The 20,801-nt window shown below is 42.9% G+C and overlaps 1 protein-coding gene across 4 annotated transcripts; it reads left to right on the forward strand.

Annotated features, from left to right (window-relative positions):
• The first annotated feature begins 700 nt into the window (after positions 1–700).
• Positions 701–18,781, forward strand: LOC121862324 (calphotin-like). 4 transcript variants are annotated; one of them, XM_042360497.1, is made up of 4 exons: positions 701–792; positions 2,639–2,879; positions 2,964–3,055; positions 18,256–18,781. In XM_042360497.1, the coding sequence occupies exons 1-4, from the start codon at positions 781–783 to the stop codon at positions 18,685–18,687; spliced, it is 777 nt and encodes a 258-aa protein (XP_042216431.1). In that variant the 5' UTR covers positions 701–780; the 3' UTR covers positions 18,688–18,781. The 4 variants fall into 4 exon arrangements, with proteins under 4 accessions (XP_042216431.1, XP_042216432.1, XP_042216430.1 ...); XM_042360498.1 differs by having other exon boundaries at positions 2,639–2,863; positions 2,948–3,055; XM_042360496.1 differs by having other exon boundaries at positions 2,639–2,800; positions 2,885–3,055.
• The last annotated feature ends 2,020 nt before the right edge of the window (positions 18,782–20,801 follow it).

A 20,801-nucleotide genomic window follows, 5' to 3' on the forward strand; every position in this document is an offset into this window, starting at 1 on the left:
TAGAGTACAATAATAAACATTCAATGATAAGGAGATCTTGTTCACTTGTAGCGCAACCGAGAGAAAACTGTTTACGCACTGGGCAGATTAAGATGCCATGTGGTAAAGTCTTAAAACACGAATGAAACACTGGACTTACAGACAAAGAGCCTTTGTTCATAACACACCTATGTAAATGATGTAACTAACTACAGAGTAATCCGTCCCAAATAAGGTTTAAAGCAATATGATCTAAATTACGTGATAAGTTTGTGAATCTATGCCAATTAAACCTCCTCGTTACCAGTATTAGCGCAGCGGCCTACCAGTGTGCCGCACCTGACAACAAGGTCCCCTATACATACCTCCACCAGTAGTGCCTCCCCACCACCCGCCTCGGGCTACCTGTGTTCAACTACCGCGCCACCAGTTATTAGGCTGTGTGCTGTTACGGCAACACTTGTAAGAAATAATGGTACAGGAGTAATAATGTACAAACATAGTATGATGCAGGTAGTACTTTCCTCATCACCCCGATTGTTAAATACATCAAGAGCGTCTCCTGGAGGTTGTTTCTCCTTGGGCGTATGTTGATCCACATACTGAACAGCAGCTGGGTGTGGCTCGGGTCCAAGGGAGGCGGGTCTAGTTTTTCTGGTGGAGGACTCATCCTAAGGAAGATCCCCTAGGAGGATGGGCGGCGGGCGACCTTGGGTAAAGCCTTACACCTCCCCTTTCTCAGAGGTATATAAGGGGCGCGCCCCTTGATACCGGCAGTGTTGCTGCTCTCCTCACCGCATCATGAAGACTCTGGTGAGTTGCTCCACGGCTCCTTGCCTCCTTCCACGCCTGGTTCACCTTTCGTATTTTATCTAGTTTAATGGTGGTGTTTGTGTGACAGACCACGCCTTTACCGTGTAACAGTCAAAGAGAAAGAATCACGTGCTCTTCGCTGAATTTATCCCTATAAGTGAATTAATTCTTAGAGTTTAACGTACAGAATAGCACACACTGATGCGAGGATTACTGTCATTCCCTTCCTCGTGTTGACGTGATCCACCTCCCTCACTTGACCCCTGGCTGATGACCCACTCACTAATTATATTGAATTCCAAACCAATAAAATATAATTCGGATATATATAAAAAATAACCTGTATATAAATAAAATCCGTTGTGAAGGTAATTTTGAGTTAAGATATATACAAAATCAATCCTATCTGAGGTCTGTACTTGCTGAGCTTTTTGGGCGTTCATAAATGTTGATTATATAGTACTGTACAAATATTAAAGTTTGTAACAGTTGAATGTCTACTTTTGTGTTATTTAATACAAGTTAAAGCAAATGTAGAGCATCAACTAATGAAACACTGAATAAAATATGAAGTGACATTACAAGTCACGTGTGTTGTTTAAGTTATTTTACAAGTTAAAAGCTACATGTGTTCGAAACGTTTCACAATGGCTTCACATTTGCGAGCTACCATAACCCTATATGTCGAGTGGACAGTTATTGTTCACTGCTCGTTTAAATTTTACCGGACCCGGGGCTCTCAAATAAACCTCGAGAACGAACGAACACACGCACCCACACTTTTTCAGTATTATCATCACTAACAACAAGATCATGAGCGACAATTCCAACCCTTTTTATACAGAATTTATTATAATTGTTGTTTTTTTACAGAACAGTAACTAATGCACTCGTTGGGTCTGTGAGATTGGTCACATTAACCTCTTGAGTATGATGGCCAGGCGTTTAGTGGTTGTGGTTGTGTTCGTACTCAAAGGGTTATGACATAGTACTCAGGAGTTTAAGGTATCGTACTCAAGGGGTTAACGTATCCTTCTTAAGGGGTTAACGTATCCTTCTCAAAGGGTTAACGTATCCTTCTCAAGGGGTTAACGTATCCTTCTCAAGGGGTTAACGTATCCTTCTCAAGGGGTTAACGTATCTTTTTCAAGGGGCTAAGACAGTACTTAAGGGGTTAAGGAATTATACTCAAGGGGTTAAGGCAGTACTTAAGGGGTTAAGACATAGTACTCAGGGGTTAAGGTATCGTATTCAATGGGTTAAGATAGTACTCAAGGGGGCAAGACATCGAATTCAAGGGGGTTACGACATCATACTTTATTGTGGAAATGCATCTTACTGTAGATCCTGTAATTTGTGACGAAGAACTAGTGATCAGTTTATGTGAGTAGAGACGACTTCCAAAATTGTTTACGCTATGCAACGTCGGTAATAGAAAGTTGTTAATAGCTACCTTATCATCAGTGTGTTTGTGTGAGCGAGACCCAGAACACAGCTCTTCACTCTTGCCTATCTTAGGCATTCTGCTGTCGGGTATAGCGTATATATGGAGGTGCATCCTAGTGTGACGCTTGCTTCGCCAGTAATGTTCTAGTACCTCGTAAACCCAATACTGTAAAAAATTACGCCCATCCACTCTTCTTTTCTCTACAAGTTACCAAACTTGAAATATTTCACTCGTAAATACACTTGACCACTTCAAATTATTTTTGTTTTGCAATTGCATAACAAACGTTAAGTGGGTTAAACATTAGGCCTACTAGAATCAGGAAATTTAATCATTTTAGGTAATAAACAGACGTCATCGGTATTGTTTCAAAAGTAATATTTTTCACCTTGTTCACAGGTTTTGTTTGGCGTGATTGCTGCGGCTCTGGCCCTCCCAGTGCCTGAAGCTGATCCTGACTGTGTTGAGGCAGTTCTGCCTTATGCTGGGTATGGTCTAGCTGCCGGGTATGGTCTGGGTGCTGGGTATGGACTAGCTGCTACTGGGTATGATCTGGCTGCTGCCCCTGTTGCCTACGCTCAGGCCCCTGTTGCCTACGCTCAGGCCCCTGTTGCCTATCCTCAGGCCCCTGTTGCCTATGGTCAGGCCCCTGTTGCCTACGCTCAGGCCCCTGTTGCCTACGCTCAGGCCCCTGTTGCCTATCCTCAGGCCCCTGTTGCCTATGCTGCTCCTGCCCCAGTACCCGTTGCTCTGCCCCCAGCACAAGTGCAGGTGCCCATCACCAGTACTCATGTGGAGGTGCCTGTTCACCAGAAGGTCCACTGCACTCAATTGCAGCGGGAGCCACCACCACCATCCATAAGCCATCCCTGGCTGCCCCTGTCATCGCACCACCCACCACCCTCCTCTCCAAGATCACCCACAAAGCCCCAGAGGTCACCATCCAGCGCCAGGAGATCCCTGTCGAGAAACACACCCCCAACTTCGTCGACACCCCTACCACGCTGGTACCATCATCCAGTACACTGAGCCTGAGATCAAGGAATCAGGTACCCACACCATATGCCCAGCCAGTACCCGTGGCTCAACCCGTGCCCGTGGCTCACCCCGTGCCCGTGCCCACTCCAGTGCACTCCGTCACCGTCCACCAGGCTGCCCCCGTGGCATACGCTGCCCCCGTCGCTGCTGCTGTCGCACCCTTTGCCTACACAGGTGTTGTCGCTGCTGACGACTGTTAACTCCACAGATCAGAGAACTCCCCAGATATTCACGCCAAACATAAGCCTCTTCTGATGTAGATTTTTGTTTCAAGAGACCTTCTATAAAGATATGAAATATGATACAATTGATTTCTTCATCCAAATGTTGATTGCACTTGTTACTTTAACATCTTATAAATTTTAAGATGACTGGTAGATATACTGTTAACCTATTTAAAGTTACTGTGGTACTCCCCCTGGTATTGTAAAGATCTGTCTTTACGTATCCAACTCTTTAAAATTATTAACATGGAAGAAAGAATCAGTAAAAACTCTCGTACTGTAATAGAAAATTTGAAGAAAATAAAATTATAAAAACGTGAAATCACCAAAATGGAAAAAGAGCGCATTAACAGGGTCTCTTTTTACCATTCTCTGTACCCCACTACTGCTGCCAATTACCTTGGCCAATAAGTATCCACTGGTTTCCTTGTAGTAGTGGTTTAATGGCGTGTTTTGTGCAAGTTATAACACTCACACATGTCAGACTCAGTTTTATGTATTATTATTAACTTGATATAATACAAGTTGTGTGTACAGTATATGTTAGACAAAATAAATCACGAAATGGTGCCTGTGAAGTGTCATTTTATATCTTTAAAAATATTACATAATTCTCCAAGCGTTGTTTTGTGAAGACAAGGTGAATCGAGAAGTCTAGTTTGTTCCACATCAAAAAGAATAAAATCAACATCGTACTATTTTCTCTGGAGGAAAACATTAAAAACAAAGGAACAATATCACAATAGGGCAAAGCGTAACTCAAATACACACTGGATCCACGAGTTATAATAGTTTAAGTCTATGGCGGTATCTTGGCCGCTTTTAGAGATTACATAATACGACTTTTCGTGAAAGTAGATAACCAACTTTCCCGGAAAGTAGATATTTCCCGTTTTTTATGACACAAATTTCCCGTTTTCTATGATAATCTACTTCGCAAAATTAGGTAATATTTCCCCCAAAATTCGAAAATCTACTTCCCCGAAAAGTCGATAATCTACTTTCCCGAAAAGTAGAAAATCTGTCTACTTTTCGGGAAAGTAGATAACCAACTTTCCCGGAAAGTAGATATTTCCCATTTTTTATGATACAAATTTCCCGTTTTCTATGATAATCTACTTCGCAAAATTAGGTAATATTTCCCCCAAAATTCGAAAATCTACTTCCCCGAAAAGTCGATAATCTACTTTCCCGAAAAGTAGAAAATCTATCTACTTTTTCGGAAAATAACTCTTTCGGAAAGTAGATATTTCCCCATTTTTATGATACAAATTTCCCGTTTTCTGAGGTAATCTACGTCGCAAAATTGCATGTAATATTTCCCCCAAATTCGAAAATCTGCTTCCCCGAAAAGTCGACAATCTACTTTCCCGAAAAGAAGAAAAGCTATCTACTTTTCGGGAAAGTAGATAACCAACTTTCCCGGAAAGTAGATATTTCCCATTTTTTATGATACAAATTTCCCGTTTTCTATGATAATCTACTTCGCAAAATTAGGTAATATTTCCCCCCAAATTCGAAAATCTGCTTCCCCGAAAAGTCGACAATCTACTTTCCCGAAAAGAAGAAAAGCTATCTACTTTTCGGGAAAGTAGATAACCAACTTTCCCGGAAAGTAGATATTTCCCATTTTTTATGATACAAATTTCCCGTTTTCTATGATTATCTACTTCGCAAAATTAGGTAATATTTCCCCCAAAATTCGAAAATCTACTTCCCCGAAAAGTCGATAATCTACTTTCCCAAAAAGTAGAAAATGTATCTACTTTTCGGGAAAGTAGATAACCAACTTTCCCGGAAAGTAGATATTTCCCATTTTTATGATACAAATTTCCCGTTTTCTATGATTATCTACTTCGCAAAATTAGGTAATATTTCCCCCAAAATTCGAAAATCTACTTCCCCGAAAAGTCGATAATCTACTTTCCCAAAAAGTAGAAAATCTATCTACTTTTCGGGAAAGTAGATAACCAACTTTCCCGGAAAGTAGATATTTCCCATTTTTTATGATACAAATTTCCCGTTTTCTATGATAATCTACTTCGCAAAATTAGGTAATATTTCTCCCAGAATTCGAAAATCTACTTCCCCGAAAAGTCGATAATCTACTTTCCCGAAAAGTAGAAAATCTATCTACTTTTCCGGAAAGTAGATAACCAACTTTCCCGGAAAGTAGATATTTCCCATTTTTTATGATACAAATTTCCCGTTTTCTATGATAATCTACTTCGCAAAATTAGGTAATATTTCCCCCAAAATTCGAAAATCTACTTCCACGAAAAGTCGATAATCTACTTTCCCGAGAAGTAGAAAATCTGTCTACTTTTCGGGAAGTAGATAACCAACTTTCCCGGAAAGTAGATATTTCCCATTTTTTATGATACAAATTTCCCGTTTTCTATGATAATCTACTTCGCAAAATTAGGTAATATTTCCCCCAAAATTCGAAAATCTACTTCCCCGATAAGTCGATAATCTACTTTCCCGAGAAGTAGAAAATCTGTCTACTTTTCGGGAAAGTAGATAACCAACTTTCCCGGAAAGTAGATATTTCCCATTTTTCATGATACAAATTTCCCGTTTTCTATGATAATCTACTTCGCAAAATTAGGTAATATTTCCCCCAAAATTCGAAAATCTACTTCCCCGAAAAGTCGATAATCTACTTTCCCGAGAAGTAGAAAATCTGTCTACTTTTCGGGAAAGTAGATAACCAACTTTCCCGGAAAGTAGATATTTCCCATTTTTTATGATACAAATTTCCCGTTTTCTATGATAATCTACTTCGCAAAATTAGGTAATATTTCCCCACTCTCCGAAAATCTACTTCCCCGAAAAGTCGATACTCTACTTTCCCGAGAAGTAGAAAATCTGTCTACTTTTCGGGAAAGTAGATAACCAACTTTCCCGGAAAGTAGATATTTCCCATTTTTTATGATACAAATTTCCCGTTTTCTATGATAATCTACTTCGCAAAATTAGGTAATATTTCCCCCAAAATTGAAAATCTACTGCCCCGAAAAGTCGATAATCTACTTTCCCAAAAGTAGAAAATCTATCTACTTTTCGGGAAAGTAGATAACCAACTTTCCCGGAAAGTAGATATTTCCCATTTTTTATGATACAAATTTCCCGTTTTCTATGATTATCTACTTCGCAAAATTAGGTAATATTTCCCCCCAAATTCGAAAATCTACTTCCCCGAAAAGTCGATAATCTACTTTCCCGAAAAGTAGAAAATCTATCTACTTTTCGGGAAAGTAGATAACCAACTTTCCCGGAAAGTAGATATTTCCCATTTTTTATGATACAAATTTCCCGTTTTCTATGATAATCTACGTCGCAAAATTACGTAATATTTCCCCCAAAATTCGAAAATCTACTTCCCCGAAAAGTCGATAATCTACTTTCCCGAAAAGTAGAAAACGTATCTACTTTTCGGGAAAGTAGATAACCAACTTTCCCGGAAAGTAGATATTTCCCATTTTTTATGATACAAATTTCCCGTTTTCTATGATAATCTACTTCGCAAAATTAGGTAATATTTCCCCCAAAATTCGAAAATCTACTTCCCCGAAAAGTGGATAATCTACTTTCCCGAAAAGTAGAAAATGTATCTACTTTTCGGGAAAGTAGATAACCAACTTTCCCGGAAAGTAGATATTTCCCATTTTTTATGACACAAATTTCCCGTTTTCTATGATAATCTACTTCGCAAAATTAGGTAATATTTCCCCCAAAATTCGAAAATCTACTTCACCGAAAAGTCGATAATCTACTTTCCCGAGAAGTAGAAAATCTGTCTACTTTTCGGGAAAGTAGATAACCAACTTTCCGGGAAAGTAGATATTTCCCATTTTTTATGATACAAATTTCCCGTTTTCTATGATAATCTACTTCGCAAAATTAGGTAATATTTCCCACAACATTCGAAAATCTACTTCCCCGAAAAGTCGATAATCTACTTTCCCGAGAAGTAGAAAATCTGTCTACTTTTCGGGAAAGTAGATAACCAACTTTCCCGGAAAGTAGATATTTCCCATTTTTTATGATACAAATTTCCCGTTTTCTATGATTATCTACTTCGCAAAATTAGGTAATATTTCCCCCAAAATTCGAAAATCTACTTCCCCGAAAAGTCGATAATCTACTTTCCCGAGAAGTAGAAAATCTGTCTACTTTTCGGGAAAGTAGATAACCAACTTTCCCGGAAAGTAGGAAAGTAGATATTTCCCATTTTTTATGATACAAATTTCCCGTTTTCTATGATAATCTACTTCGCAAAATTAGGTAATATTTCCCCCAAAATTCGAAAATCTACTTCCCCGAAAAGTCGATAATCTACTTTCCCGAAAAGTAGAAAATCTATCAACTTTTCGGGAACGTAGATAACCAACTTTCCCGGAAAGTAGATATTTCCCATTTTTTATGATACAAATTTCCCGTTTTCTATGATAATCTACAGTACATGCACAGAGCTGTAATCATGCAGGCAATCCGATGAAAAATGGAGGGAAAAGTATTTACTTGATTATAACGTTATTTTGGATAAGTGTGAGTTAAGAGTTGTGTTAGTCTGAGCCATATTAGAATTATCTATTAATAAAAGGTTGTTAATAGTTACCTTATCTTCAGTGCGTAATAATAATAATAATAATAATAATTAACGGTTTATTGAAAAAGTTTTGCAGCCCGAAGGCTGGAAATATACATTGGATATTCATGATTTATTACATACATAGACATTGGTGGTTTAGCAAAAGCCTTCATTAGAGAAAGGTAAATGAGCATACAGTGAACATACAGATTAATGTTTACAGTGGAGGTCACGTAGATCTTGTGCGCTGAGGTGTTGAACAGCAGACACATAGTGTAGTAACTCCCTCACAGATGGTGTTATGGGGGGCATCACGTGGTGTAGTAGTTCCCTCACAGGTGGTGTTATGAAGGGCTTGATGTGGTAGTAATTCCCTCACAGATGGTGTGTGTGTGACCCAGACTATAGTTCTTCACTTTTGTCTATCTTAGGCCCGATGTTGTCTCTTCCAGTATTCACTCTTAACTTCTCTGAGATCACCTCCCACAGTTCATTTCCATCTCGGTCTGGTCCTCTCCAGCGGCCTAAGAATAAACAATTTCTAACCTACGAATACATACAAGCTAAGTATGAGTTTATTAATATTATGATAAAGTTAAGTAATGGTGTGTTAAAGACTCTGCTTTATCAGGAGATATATATTATAATTTTGTTTACTAAGTATTTTGCTGAATCTAGTGGAAGACAGAGAGCAGCGTCGTGTTATGTTTACAAATGGCTGCTTGTGGCTGTGAGACTACCATAGCATTATATAATTTATGACAAATATCATTAAAGAAACTAGCCTAAATAATAATAATTCAGAGAACATAATTAAGTTAGGTTAAGTCTGGTTCGTATCATCTTTCGTAAATAATTTTATAATAGTCTCACAAATCACTAACATGGTCAACAACTTCACGTATTTTCACTCGAGTCTAATCAGTCGTGCTTTCTTTAGTCCCCCATCTGTTCCCGTAACAAAAAATAACGGTTAGTAATTATGTAAACAAAATTGTCGTAAGCATTTCCTAAAAAAAAAAAAAATACTAATAATAAAAAATAAATAAAAACAATTCTTATACTGTACAGTGAGGGGTGTCAACAAGGCACTGAATGACTGTCTCAGAGGAAACACTCGCACAAGACAATCAACTATACCGCCTCAGTCATCTTTACACACTAAAGAAAATAATGTAAACGAAAAGACAACCATAATTAGTGATAAAAACATAACATTATACTATGTTCATAATTGGATGGATTAAGAACCTAAGTTTGTTTATTTCACTCATTTATTAATCACTAACCTAACAAAACCTAAATTAACTTAACGTAACCTAGCCTAACCTAACCAAACCTTAATTAACGTAACGTAACCTAACCTAGCCTAACCTAACCAAACCTTAATTAACGTAACGTAACCCAGCCTAACCTAACCAAACCAAAATTAACGTAACGTAACCCAGCCTAACCTAACCAAACCTTAATTAACTTCACGTAACCCAGCCTAACCTAACCAAACCTTAATTAACGTAACGTAACCTAGCCTAACCTAACCAAACCTTAATTAACGTAACGTAACCCAGCCTAACCTAACCAAACCTGAACTAATTTAACCACATCTAAACTAACACAATCCCTCCAGGTAATGTATGGGTGTTTAGTCATGACATGAAATATGCTAGGGTGCCTAATCTTCATGTGATCCTCATAAATTACCGTAAGTTCATAACATACTCGGGCAGTTGATATATATATATTAGCATCTATTACAGCTCAAGAGAATATACGGTATATACAAGTTCATTAACAAAACACCTCTATAAACCTGCCAGGACCTCGATCTACATCTACAACCTTACCTGTATAACCACTGGAAGTTGTAACAATGTGTACCTGGCTGTTCTGTGTACCAGGCCGTTGTATACCTGGCTGTGTTGTGTAACTGGCTGTGATGTATACTTGATTATTTTGTGTAACAGTGTACTTAGTTAGGTGCTGGGCAGCATCTGGGTGTGGTCTAACTAGGTGCTGGGCATCACCTGGGTGTGGTCTAACTAGGTGCTGGGCATCACCTGGGTGTGGTCTAAATAGGTGCTGGGCGTCACCTGGGTGTGGTCTAAGTAGGTGCTGGGCATCACCTGGGTGTGGTCTAACTAGGTGCTGGTCATCACCTGGGTGTGGTCTAACTGGGTGCTGGGCATCACCTGGGTGTGGTCTAACTGGGTGCCGGTCATCACTTGGGTGTGGTCTAACTAGGTGCTGGGCATCACCTGGGCGTGGTCTAACTACGTGCTGGGCATCACCTGGGTGTGGTCTAACTACGTGCTGGGCATCACCTGGGTGTGGTCTAACTGGGTGCCGGTCATCACTTGGGTGTGGTCTAACTAGGTGCTGGGCATCACCTGAGCGTGGTCTAACTACGTGCTGGGCATCACCTGGGTGTGGTCTAACTAGGTGCTGGGCATCACCTGGGTGTGGTCTAACTAGGTGCTGGGCATCACTTGGGTGTGGTCCGGTCTTGGGTGAGACAGGGCACTTTTCCTGGTTCTGCTGGTCACTACCATTTTCAAGGGAGGGTCATCTTGGGGTGGGGTGAGGTGGAGGCGACCTTGGGCGAGGCTCCACCACATAAATATAGAGGCGCCCACCTCCTGGTACCGTCAGTGCAGCAACGACGCTCATACTCAATACAACATCATGAAGGTCCTGGTGAGTAGTTAAAAGCCATCCCTCCTCACCCGACTCCCTGATTCTGTTGTAGTACTTGGTGTAGAAAGTAAATGTGTGTTGTTAAACTATTCGAGGCAACACCGTCGACGTGCATCAGCAATACCAGCGGTTCACCATTTACCTGTAAGTATACATGGTCATTGAAAAATAATTACCAGATTTTAAATTATATATTAAAATCTGGGAATTATTTTTCACGATCCTTTATATTACTGTTTCAAGCCCATGACCATTTACCACACAGCGACCGGAAACAAGACACACGCACGCACGCACGTACACAGTACTGAACTTATTTCCAAACTACTTACAATTCCACACGTTGTCAGTGCGTGGTATGACTAAAGGCGCCCACACACTATCAAATATGTTTGTCAAACATGGTGTTTGATCAAACATTCATGCATTTATTCCTCTTAACTGTCTGTTAATATACCAGAGAGAGAGAGAGAAGTGTTGATGTCAACTCTGCTCACATCTCTCGTCCCGTGGCCAAACACAGTATATTCGTGGCTCAATAAGTTTACGTTTTGAAACAACTGCACTTAACCGTTGACCCTAAAATCAATGTGTTGTCTTCTCTTTTCTGCACCAAAAGATTCTGTCAAAGTTTGGTCGATGAAAGTCAATTACAACTAAAGTTATGGTCCGGAAATCCTCCACACTGACACACGCTGAGGACGAGCGGCGTAACTCACAAGATGTTGATAATATAAATGATAAACCTTTTACCCCAAACACCCCTGCCTTCACACCCCTCACCCGCCTCCCCACAATACACCCATCAACCCACCCCACTTCCATCACCCCACACCCACCACCCCACCCCACACCCATTTACCCACCCCACCCCACACCCATCCCCCCTCCCTACACCCACCTCCCCACCCCCACATCCATCTCCCCGAATGAAAGGACAGGCGGAGATGACCACACGGCCACCTGCTCCAGGAAGCAAGCCATCAACTCAACATGGGTGGGCAGGTAATGAGGGGGAGATGTGGGATGCTGTGTAGGGAAGGTGCGTGTGTTACTGTAGGGAAGGGGCGTGGGTTACTATGTGGGATGCTGTGGGGGAGGTGTTGGTGGGGGTAAGGGGAGAAGATAACAAAAACACCACTGTCCATATTCGGTTTCCTGCATGCTACATCAACCTGACCAGCGAAGAAAATTAAGATAACCCTGAAGTAAACTGTTGACGCGTTGCACTGAGGCGCACTTCAACACTCCCTCATACGGGGAAAATACCATCTTCAGTCAGGTCAAGAGACACGGGTAATGAGGTGACAATGCAGGATTTTGGGGTTTTGTCATATGTTGGTTTGGGAAGGTATCAAACGTGGATTCAGCCAGTCAGCGAGAAAATAGCCAAAATAATCCAGAAAAGATAAATTATTTGTTAATTATGTTAAAGAAAGGGTAAGAGTAAGTGAGAAATGATGTAGAGACGGTGAGGTGTTTTTCACGTTGGTTTCACTACCCAAATATTCACAGGAGTGTTGAGAGAAGTGAGGAGCGCCGCCAGTGTGTGTGAGAAGGAGTAACGAAAACGAGAGATTACTCCTGAGGAAGAGATCGATAATGAAGAGGAGAAATGAATGGACCAAAGGAGAACATAAGATGATAGTAACCCTGGTAACTTTGTACCCGAGGAAAGTGAAGTGTGTGTGTGTGTGTCTCGGGTAATGCCGTGTGTAGTGTCACCAAACCATCCACTAATTATCGAGGAGACACGACGTGAGGCGAGACTGATATAACGTTCAATAGAAAATAACAAGTGATCGCGGGCACTTTCGTGCCCTTGTGAGAGTTTGAATGCTCGTGACAGCATACAGCGAATGAGGGTGCGCGAAATCCGTAGACTTGCATGGTTAATTAGGGTGCGCCAAGTCCGTAGACGTGCATCATTTTCCATCGTAAATACAATTGTTATTTAATGCCTTCCTAAAGAAACCATCGACATGGGACCAGGTTTGTTCCACTCTACGAATTTTTTGCGATTTTTCCACCAAGTTTGATGAAAAACGATTGTGCCGTTTCGGCTGCCCAGAACAGACACACACACACAAACAGACACACACACAAACAGACACACACACAAACATAGTATATGAGATAGATATTGGTGAAGACTTCTGGCGTGAGCCGTGTAGAGGAGGAGGTCCTGCGAGAAGAAGGAAGGAAGGAAGGAAGGAGGATGAGGAAGAGAAGAAGGAAGGGGGAGGGGGAGAGAGCGAGGAAGGAGGAATGGTGGGAGGAAGAAAGAGAGGAAGGAGGAAGGGTGGGAGGAAGGAGGGAGGGAGGGATAAGACGGTGTGGGACAGAATTGTGAGGCTTCTTCCGATGACTGATGGAACAGGGAGAGTGGGAAGAGCGGAAAGAGATGCAGGTGACAGGGAGGGAAGGAACGATAAATGGGGGAGGGAGGGAAGAGGGGATAGATAGATAGAGGGAAGAGTAGTGTTGGTATTGTCAACACATGAACGTACAAATGGGAGTGAGAGTGAAATTACTGTCAATAAGTGCAGCTACCAGATGCTGTTGTTAATCCACAAAGTGACTGTCTCTAAACACCATCTGGAAAATTGCGTTTAAAAGATCATGTTACATAATACTGTATACACTGACCAAGTAGAATTTGTACACTGACTTGTATGTGTACAATATGGTGTACATGTAAACTGATCTCAACTGGCACCAGCATGAGGACGTGACGTGAGGGTGTACAGCTACGGACATAATTCCCTGAACACTTTATCTGGTATCTATATCAGCCTGGGATTAAGACATAATAAAACACCGACCACCAGTTATAATCCTCTCATATAAATGACTCCTAACAAGATGTTTGAGTGTCCAGGGAATATTGTACACTGAACCTGACAAATATATACATAATGTTCTTCAGTAATATCTCTACCTACAGATTTATTTTCACTTGTAATGTTTGCAATGTGAAATGGAAGAGAAATTTGGTGTTAGTGTCAGGAGATGTCAGGAATTAAGAAGATTAACACGGTGACAAGAGCAAGATCCGCGACGAACATGAAGGGGGTCCTGGAGGTGCGGGGGCCAGGACCCCCTATGTGTGTGTGTCCAGGCCGTGGTGGTGGTGCAGTTGTGTCCAGCTAGTGAGAACACCACCGTCACCACAGCTACACGACCACCTACAAACACTACCTCCCCTCCTACACGACTGATCGCCACAGCTGCACGACCACCTGCAAACACTCTTTCCTCCTACACGACTCATCACCACACCTACACGACCACCTACAAGCACTACCTTCCTCCTACACGACTGATCACCACAGCTACACGACCACCTACAAGCACTACCTTCCTCCTACACGACTCATCACCACAGCTACACGACCACCTACAAGCACTACCTTCCTCCTACACGACTCATCACCACAGCTACACGACCACCTACAAGCACTACCTTCCTCCTACACGACTCATCACCACAGCTACACGACCACCTACAAGCACTACCTTCCTCCTACGACTCATCACCACAGCTACACGACCACCTACAAGCACTACCTTCCTCCTACACGACTCATCACCACAGCTACACGACCACCTACAAGCACTACCTTCCTCCTACGACTCATCACCACAGCTACGACCACCTACAGCACTACCTTCCTCCTACGACTCATCACCACATACGTACCTACAGCACCTTCCCTACACGACTCATCACCACAGCTACACGACCACCTACAAGCACCTTCCTCCTACACGACTCATCACCACAGCTACACGACCACCTACAAGCACTACCTTCCTCCTACACGACTCATCACCACAGCTACGACCACCTACAAGCACTACCTTCCTCCTACGACTCATCACCACAGCTACACGACCACCTACAAGCACTACCTCCCATCCTACTCATCACCACAGCTACACGACCACCTACAAGCACTACCCCCTCCTCGACTCATCACCACAGCTACACGACACCACACAAGCACTACACTCCTCCTACACGACTCATCACCACAGCTACACGACCACCTACAAGCACTACCTTCCTCCTACACGACTCATCACCACGACGACCCCATCAGCACCCAACAAGCAGCCACTAGGAGAGAGGTGGTGAGCGAGATCAGGAGGAGGCACACACTGAACATGACGAACCTGAGTACACAAGCAACAGGCCGAGGTCAATAGATGTGCATCCCTACACCTAGGATAACTCTCCCCACCTCCTACACCCTCAGGATAACTCCTCCCCCCCCGGGATAACCTCCCCCCACCTACACCCTCAGGGATGCTCTCCCCCTCCTACACCCCTCCTCTCCTCCTCCCTACACCCTCAGGATAACTCTCCCCCCCTCCCTACACCTCAGGAATGTCCTCCTCTTCCGACACCCTCCTCTGAGATAACTCCTCCCCCCCCCTCTCCCTACACCCTCAGATATAACTCTCCCCTCCCTCCTCCCTACACCCCTCCCGAATAACTCTCCTCCTCCTCCTACACCCTCAGAGATAACTCCCCCCCCCCTCCTCCCTACACCCCAGAATAACTCTCCTCCTCCCCCTCCTCCTCCCTACCCCCTCAGGATAACTCTCCTCCTCCTCCCTACACCCCTCAGGATAACTCTCCCCTCCTCCTACACCCCTCTGAGATAACTCTCCTCCTCCTTCAATACCCCTCGAGAATAACTCTCCTCCTCCCCTCCTCCTCCTCCCTACACCCTCAGGATAACTCTCCTCCTCCTTCCTACACCCCTCAGGATAACTCTCCTCCTCCTCCCTACACCCTCCGGATAACTCTCCTCCTCCTACACCCTCAGGATAACTCTCCTCCTACACCCCTCTACACCCACCCCTCAGGATAACTCTCCCCCTCCTCCCTACACCCTCAGGATAACTCTCCTCCTCTTCCTACACCCTCAGGATGCTCTCCTCCTCCTCCACCCTCTAACTCCCTCCTCCACCCCCTCCAGGATAACTCTCTCCTCCTACACCCTCAGGATAACTCTCCTCCTCTACCACCCTCAGGATCTAACTCTCCTACACCCTCAGGATAACTCTCCTCCTCTTCTACACCTCAAGGATAACTCTCCTCCTCCTTCTATACCCTCCAGGATAACTCTCCTCCTCCCACCAGGATAACTCTCCTCTACACCCCCGGATAACTCTCCTCCTCCCTTCTACACCCTCAGGATAACTCTCCCCTCCTCCCTACCCTCCAGGATAACTCTCCTCCTCCTCAGGATAACTACACCTCAGGATAACTCTCCTCCTCCTTCTGAGGGGTGCTCTCCTCCTCCTTCTATACCCCCTCAGAGATAACTCTCCTCCTCCTCCTGCCTCCAGGACTCTCCTCCTCCTACCCCACTCAGGATAACTCTCCTCCCTATTCCCCTACCCTCCAGGGCCACTCTCCTCCCTCTCCTACACCTCAGAGATAACTTTCTCCTCCTCCTCCTACACCTCCTCCTCCTCCCCAGGACACTTCTATACCCTCCAGGATAACTCTCCTCCTCCTCCTACACCCTCAGAGACCAACTCTCCCCTCCTCCCTATACCCCTCCAGATAACTTTCTCCCCTCCTCCTTCCCAGACCAACCTCTCCCTCCTCCTCCTCCTACACCCTCAGAGGCCAACTCTCCCTCCTCCTCCCTACACCCTCAGGAATAACTCTCCCTCCTCCTACACCCTCAGAATACTTTCTCCTCCTCCTCCCTACACCCCTCAGAGATGCTCTCCTCCTCCTTCACACCTCGAGATAACTCTCCTCCCTCCTCCTACACCCCTCAGAGATAACTCTCCCCCTCCTCCTATACCCTCAGGATAACTCTCCCCCTCCTCCCTACACCTTCAGATAAACTCTCTCCTCCTCCTCCTCCCTACCCCTCGAGATACTCTCCTCCTCCTCCCCACCTCCCAGATAACTCTCCCCCCTCCTCCCTACACCTCAGGATATTCTCCTCCTCCTCCCTACACCCCCTCAGTACTACACTCTCCTCCTCCTCCCTACACCCTCGGGATAACTCTCCTCCTCCTCCTACACCCTCGGGATAACTCTCCCCCTCCTCCTACACCCTCGGGATAACTCTCCTCCTCCTCCTACACCCTCGGGATAACTCTCCCCCTCCTCCTACACCCTCGGGATAACTCTCCTCCTCCTCCTACACCTTCGGGATAACTCTCCTCCTCCTCCTACACCTTCGGGATAACTCTCCCCCTCCTTCTATAGCCTCAGGATCACACACACACACACACACCCACACATTTTCTCATCATTCATTGTCAATTAATTTTTTCTACCATTAAAAGATGTGCTCTGTTCAGGTACTCCTCTTCTACAACAGGGCCCAGCATCACCCATCCCACACACGTCTTACCTAGCTAAAACATAAACACTCACCGCCATTCACCCACACTGCTGCTTCTGGGTGTTAAATCCATCTCACTTCTAGTCTATCATTTACCCCATCCTTCATTTTCTTTCTTCCTCTTGTCCTCTTCCTGGTATCATCCACTTATGTATTAGTATTCACTATTATTATAAATTTTTCACTTATACTTCTTTTAATATCAACATACGACCTGAGTAAACGTAAATAAACTCTTTAATCTCTACCAAATATTTTCTCATTTCTCCTACTTATTTCTGTATCTTATTCTGTGCATTTGATTCATTCCCAACATAACTGCTTTAACACTCTCTTAGCTTTATTGTAAGTTTCCTTCCTTTGTCTTGCCACATACTTCCTCTGTTGCCCCCCCCCCCCTACGTGTGCCTCTGCCAAGTTCTGTTCTTCCCGGTCGTCTTGTTTCTCTTCCTCCTTTACTGACTTATTACTTATATCTGAAGACATTTTTGTTTCCTTTTAGCTGCCACTAACGTACTTTCTCTTTACTTCGATATTCTTTTATGTCCTAATTATCTCCATGTACTGTTTCCACATACTTTTTCCAGGTATTGTATTGAGAAACAATCATTCTCCAATGGCACTTTATGTTTCCAGACGTGCCATTCTGATCCTCTATATCCTAAATGTTTATTGATGATAAAGAAAGATCCAGTGTAGGTTAACATGTATTCAGACCAAGTCTAAGCTTCACCTTGTTCACAGGTTTTGTTTGGCGTGATTGCTGCGGCTCTGGCCCTCCCAGTGCCTGAAGCTGATCCTGACTGTGTTGAGGCAGTTCTGCCTTATGCTGGGTATGGTCTAGCTGCCGGGTATGGTCTGGCTGCTGGGTATGGAGTAGCTGCTACTGGGTATGATCTGGCTGCTGCCCCTGTTGCCTATCCTCAGGCCCCTGTTGCCTATCCTCAGGCCCCTGTTGCCTATCCTCAGGCCCCTGTTGCCTATGCTGCTCCTGCCCCAGTACCCGTCGCTCTGCCCCCAGCACAAGTGCAGGTGCCCATCACCAGTACTCATGTGGAGGTGCCTGTTCACCAGAAGGTCCACTACGGCACTCAGAGTTACGTAGCCGGAGCCACCACCACCATCCATAAGCCATCCCTGGCTGCCCCCGTCATCGCACCACCCACCACCCTCCTCTCCAAGATCACCCACAATGCCCCAGAGGTCACCATCCAGCGCCAGGAGATCCCTGTCGAGAAACACACCCCCAACTTCGTCGACACCCCCTACCACGCTGGTACCATCATCCAGTACACTGAGCCTGAGATCAAGGAGATCAAGGTGCCCACACCATATGCCCAGCCAGTACCCGTGGCTCAACCCGTGCCCGTGGCTCACCCCGTGCCCGTGCCCACTCCAGTGCACTCCGTCACCGTCCACCAGGCTGCCCCCGTGGCATACGCTGCCCCCGTCGCTGCTGCTGTCGCACCCTTTGCCTACACAGGTGTTGTCGCTGCTGACGACTGTTAGCTCCACAGATCAGGAAACTCCGCAGATATTCACGCCAAACATAAGCCTCTTCTGATGTAGATTTTTGTAAATTGAAATAAACCCTTGAAATGTTGAGCGCCAATTATTCTGTCCTCCTATGTTCCATAAGCTTTTCCCCAATCTCTAACATTACTTCTTTGTAATTATTAAATTGTTGTTCTGGTCATTGTTCATCAAGGTCACCCTTTAACAATATTGAAAATCTCTCTTCGGTTTAAATTTCATACTCTATCCCTGCCCCCGTTTTGAGCTTCCCTAAATCTCATTAGATTTTTTTTCAGGGCTGTGGAGTCGAAGACAAAACCTTCGACTCCGACTCCTCAAATTTTTATGCTTCCGACTCCGACTCCTTGGCCTATTTGTAACAACTATTTCTACCATCCTAATTGTAATTTGTATGTTGTAACCTGCATAGGTAAAAAGTAAAACACCGTGGCTATACTGCTACAGCTTTATTAATGATCTGGACGATATTTAAGAACTACAAAAAGATGATAGGCTTGACTTTCAAAGTTTCAATCAAAAGAAAAATAAATTTATTAAGAATTCAAGATATTAACTAGAAAACACCATTTACATGTATATCTAAAAGTTCGATCTCAGCATATGAATTTTGTTTAAGCTCATAATCTGATGTGGATCTAAATGATGATCCTACAATTCCTTTTAAAGTAAAGTTATATATTTATGTACATTAAAGAAATGAATACCTTATTAAGGAAAATGGATAAACCTTACATGATTAAGTTATTAAATTAAATTTGCCTTAATCTCACCAAAAACAGGTTGTAGCTAATTGTTTTGTAGCTGAGAGCCTCTGTGCAGTTTTCAACGAAACAAAATTTGATATAATTCAAAATTTCAAATGGTAAAGAAGAGACTATCGTCCAAAATTATAGTCTAATTTTTTCTGAATTGCTACCATTCAGGAGTACCTATAGCCTAAGGCTTTAATTTACAATTTTTGGTCATTTTGTAATAAAAAATGGATTTTGTCTTTTCAAAAATTTCAGTATAGGCAATTCTGAATGTGTTGCTTACGATCTGGTTAACCAAAAATTTGATATCTTGATTATAACTTGTTCAAATTGGCTTTTTAGAAAATGTTCAAATGATTTTTAAATATTTTTAATTACTTTTAATTACTCGCCACTTATGGGTTTTCGAGGTCATTTCTTGGTGCTTGTGTATTATTCTTGATGTACTTAAATAGTTAGGCACATTAAATTTTAGTTCAGAGAGAAAACGCATTTTGGCCAAAAATCCTTTAAGGCTATAGACTTACAATTTTCGTCATTTCGGCCAAAAAATGGATTTTGTTCAAAATTAGCCTTAAGGATTATACGTTTCTCTCTGAACTAAATTTAATGATGCCTAACTTTATTTAGTACATCCAGGCAATACACAACACCAAGAAATGACCTCGAAAACCATAAGGGTGACATTGATAGCATTGCAAAAAGTGGTAAAATATTCACAAAATCGTGAACATTTTCACAAAGCCATTTGAACAAGTTATAATCAGATATCAAATTTTTGAGTTGTAACGAATCCTTAAGCAGCACATTCAGGGGGCCTTACTATGCTGATTTTGAGACAAAAAATCCATTTTTTTGGCCCGAGAAATGACCCGAAAATTATTGAGATCTATAGCCTTAAGGATTTTGATAAAAATACGTTTTCTCTCTGAACTAAATTTATGTGCCCTAACTTTATTCCAAAGCATCAGAATAATACACAACTTTTAAGAAATGACCTCGAAAACGGTATTAACATTACCAAAAGTATTAAATATATTCTAAAATCATTTGAACGTGCACAAAAGCCATTTGAACAAAGTTATAATCAAGATATCAGAAGAGTACGGTTAACAGATCGCTTAAGCAGCACATTCGGGGGGTACTATACTGGTACACGGAACAAAATCCATTTTTTGACCGAAATGAGAAAATTGTAAATCTCTATAGCCAAGAGTTGCAGGCCAAAAATACACGTTTTACTCTCTGAGAACTAAAATTTATGTTAGCTACGCTTATTTAAGTACATCCAGAATAATACACAAAGCACCAGAAATGACCTCGAAACCATAATTG

Source organism: Homarus americanus, unplaced genomic scaffold (assembly GCF_018991925.1).
Source record: "Homarus americanus isolate GMGI-L3 unplaced genomic scaffold, GMGI_Hamer_2.0 scaffold31037, whole genome shotgun sequence".
NCBI lineage: Eukaryota > Metazoa > Arthropoda > Malacostraca > Decapoda > Nephropidae > Homarus > Homarus americanus.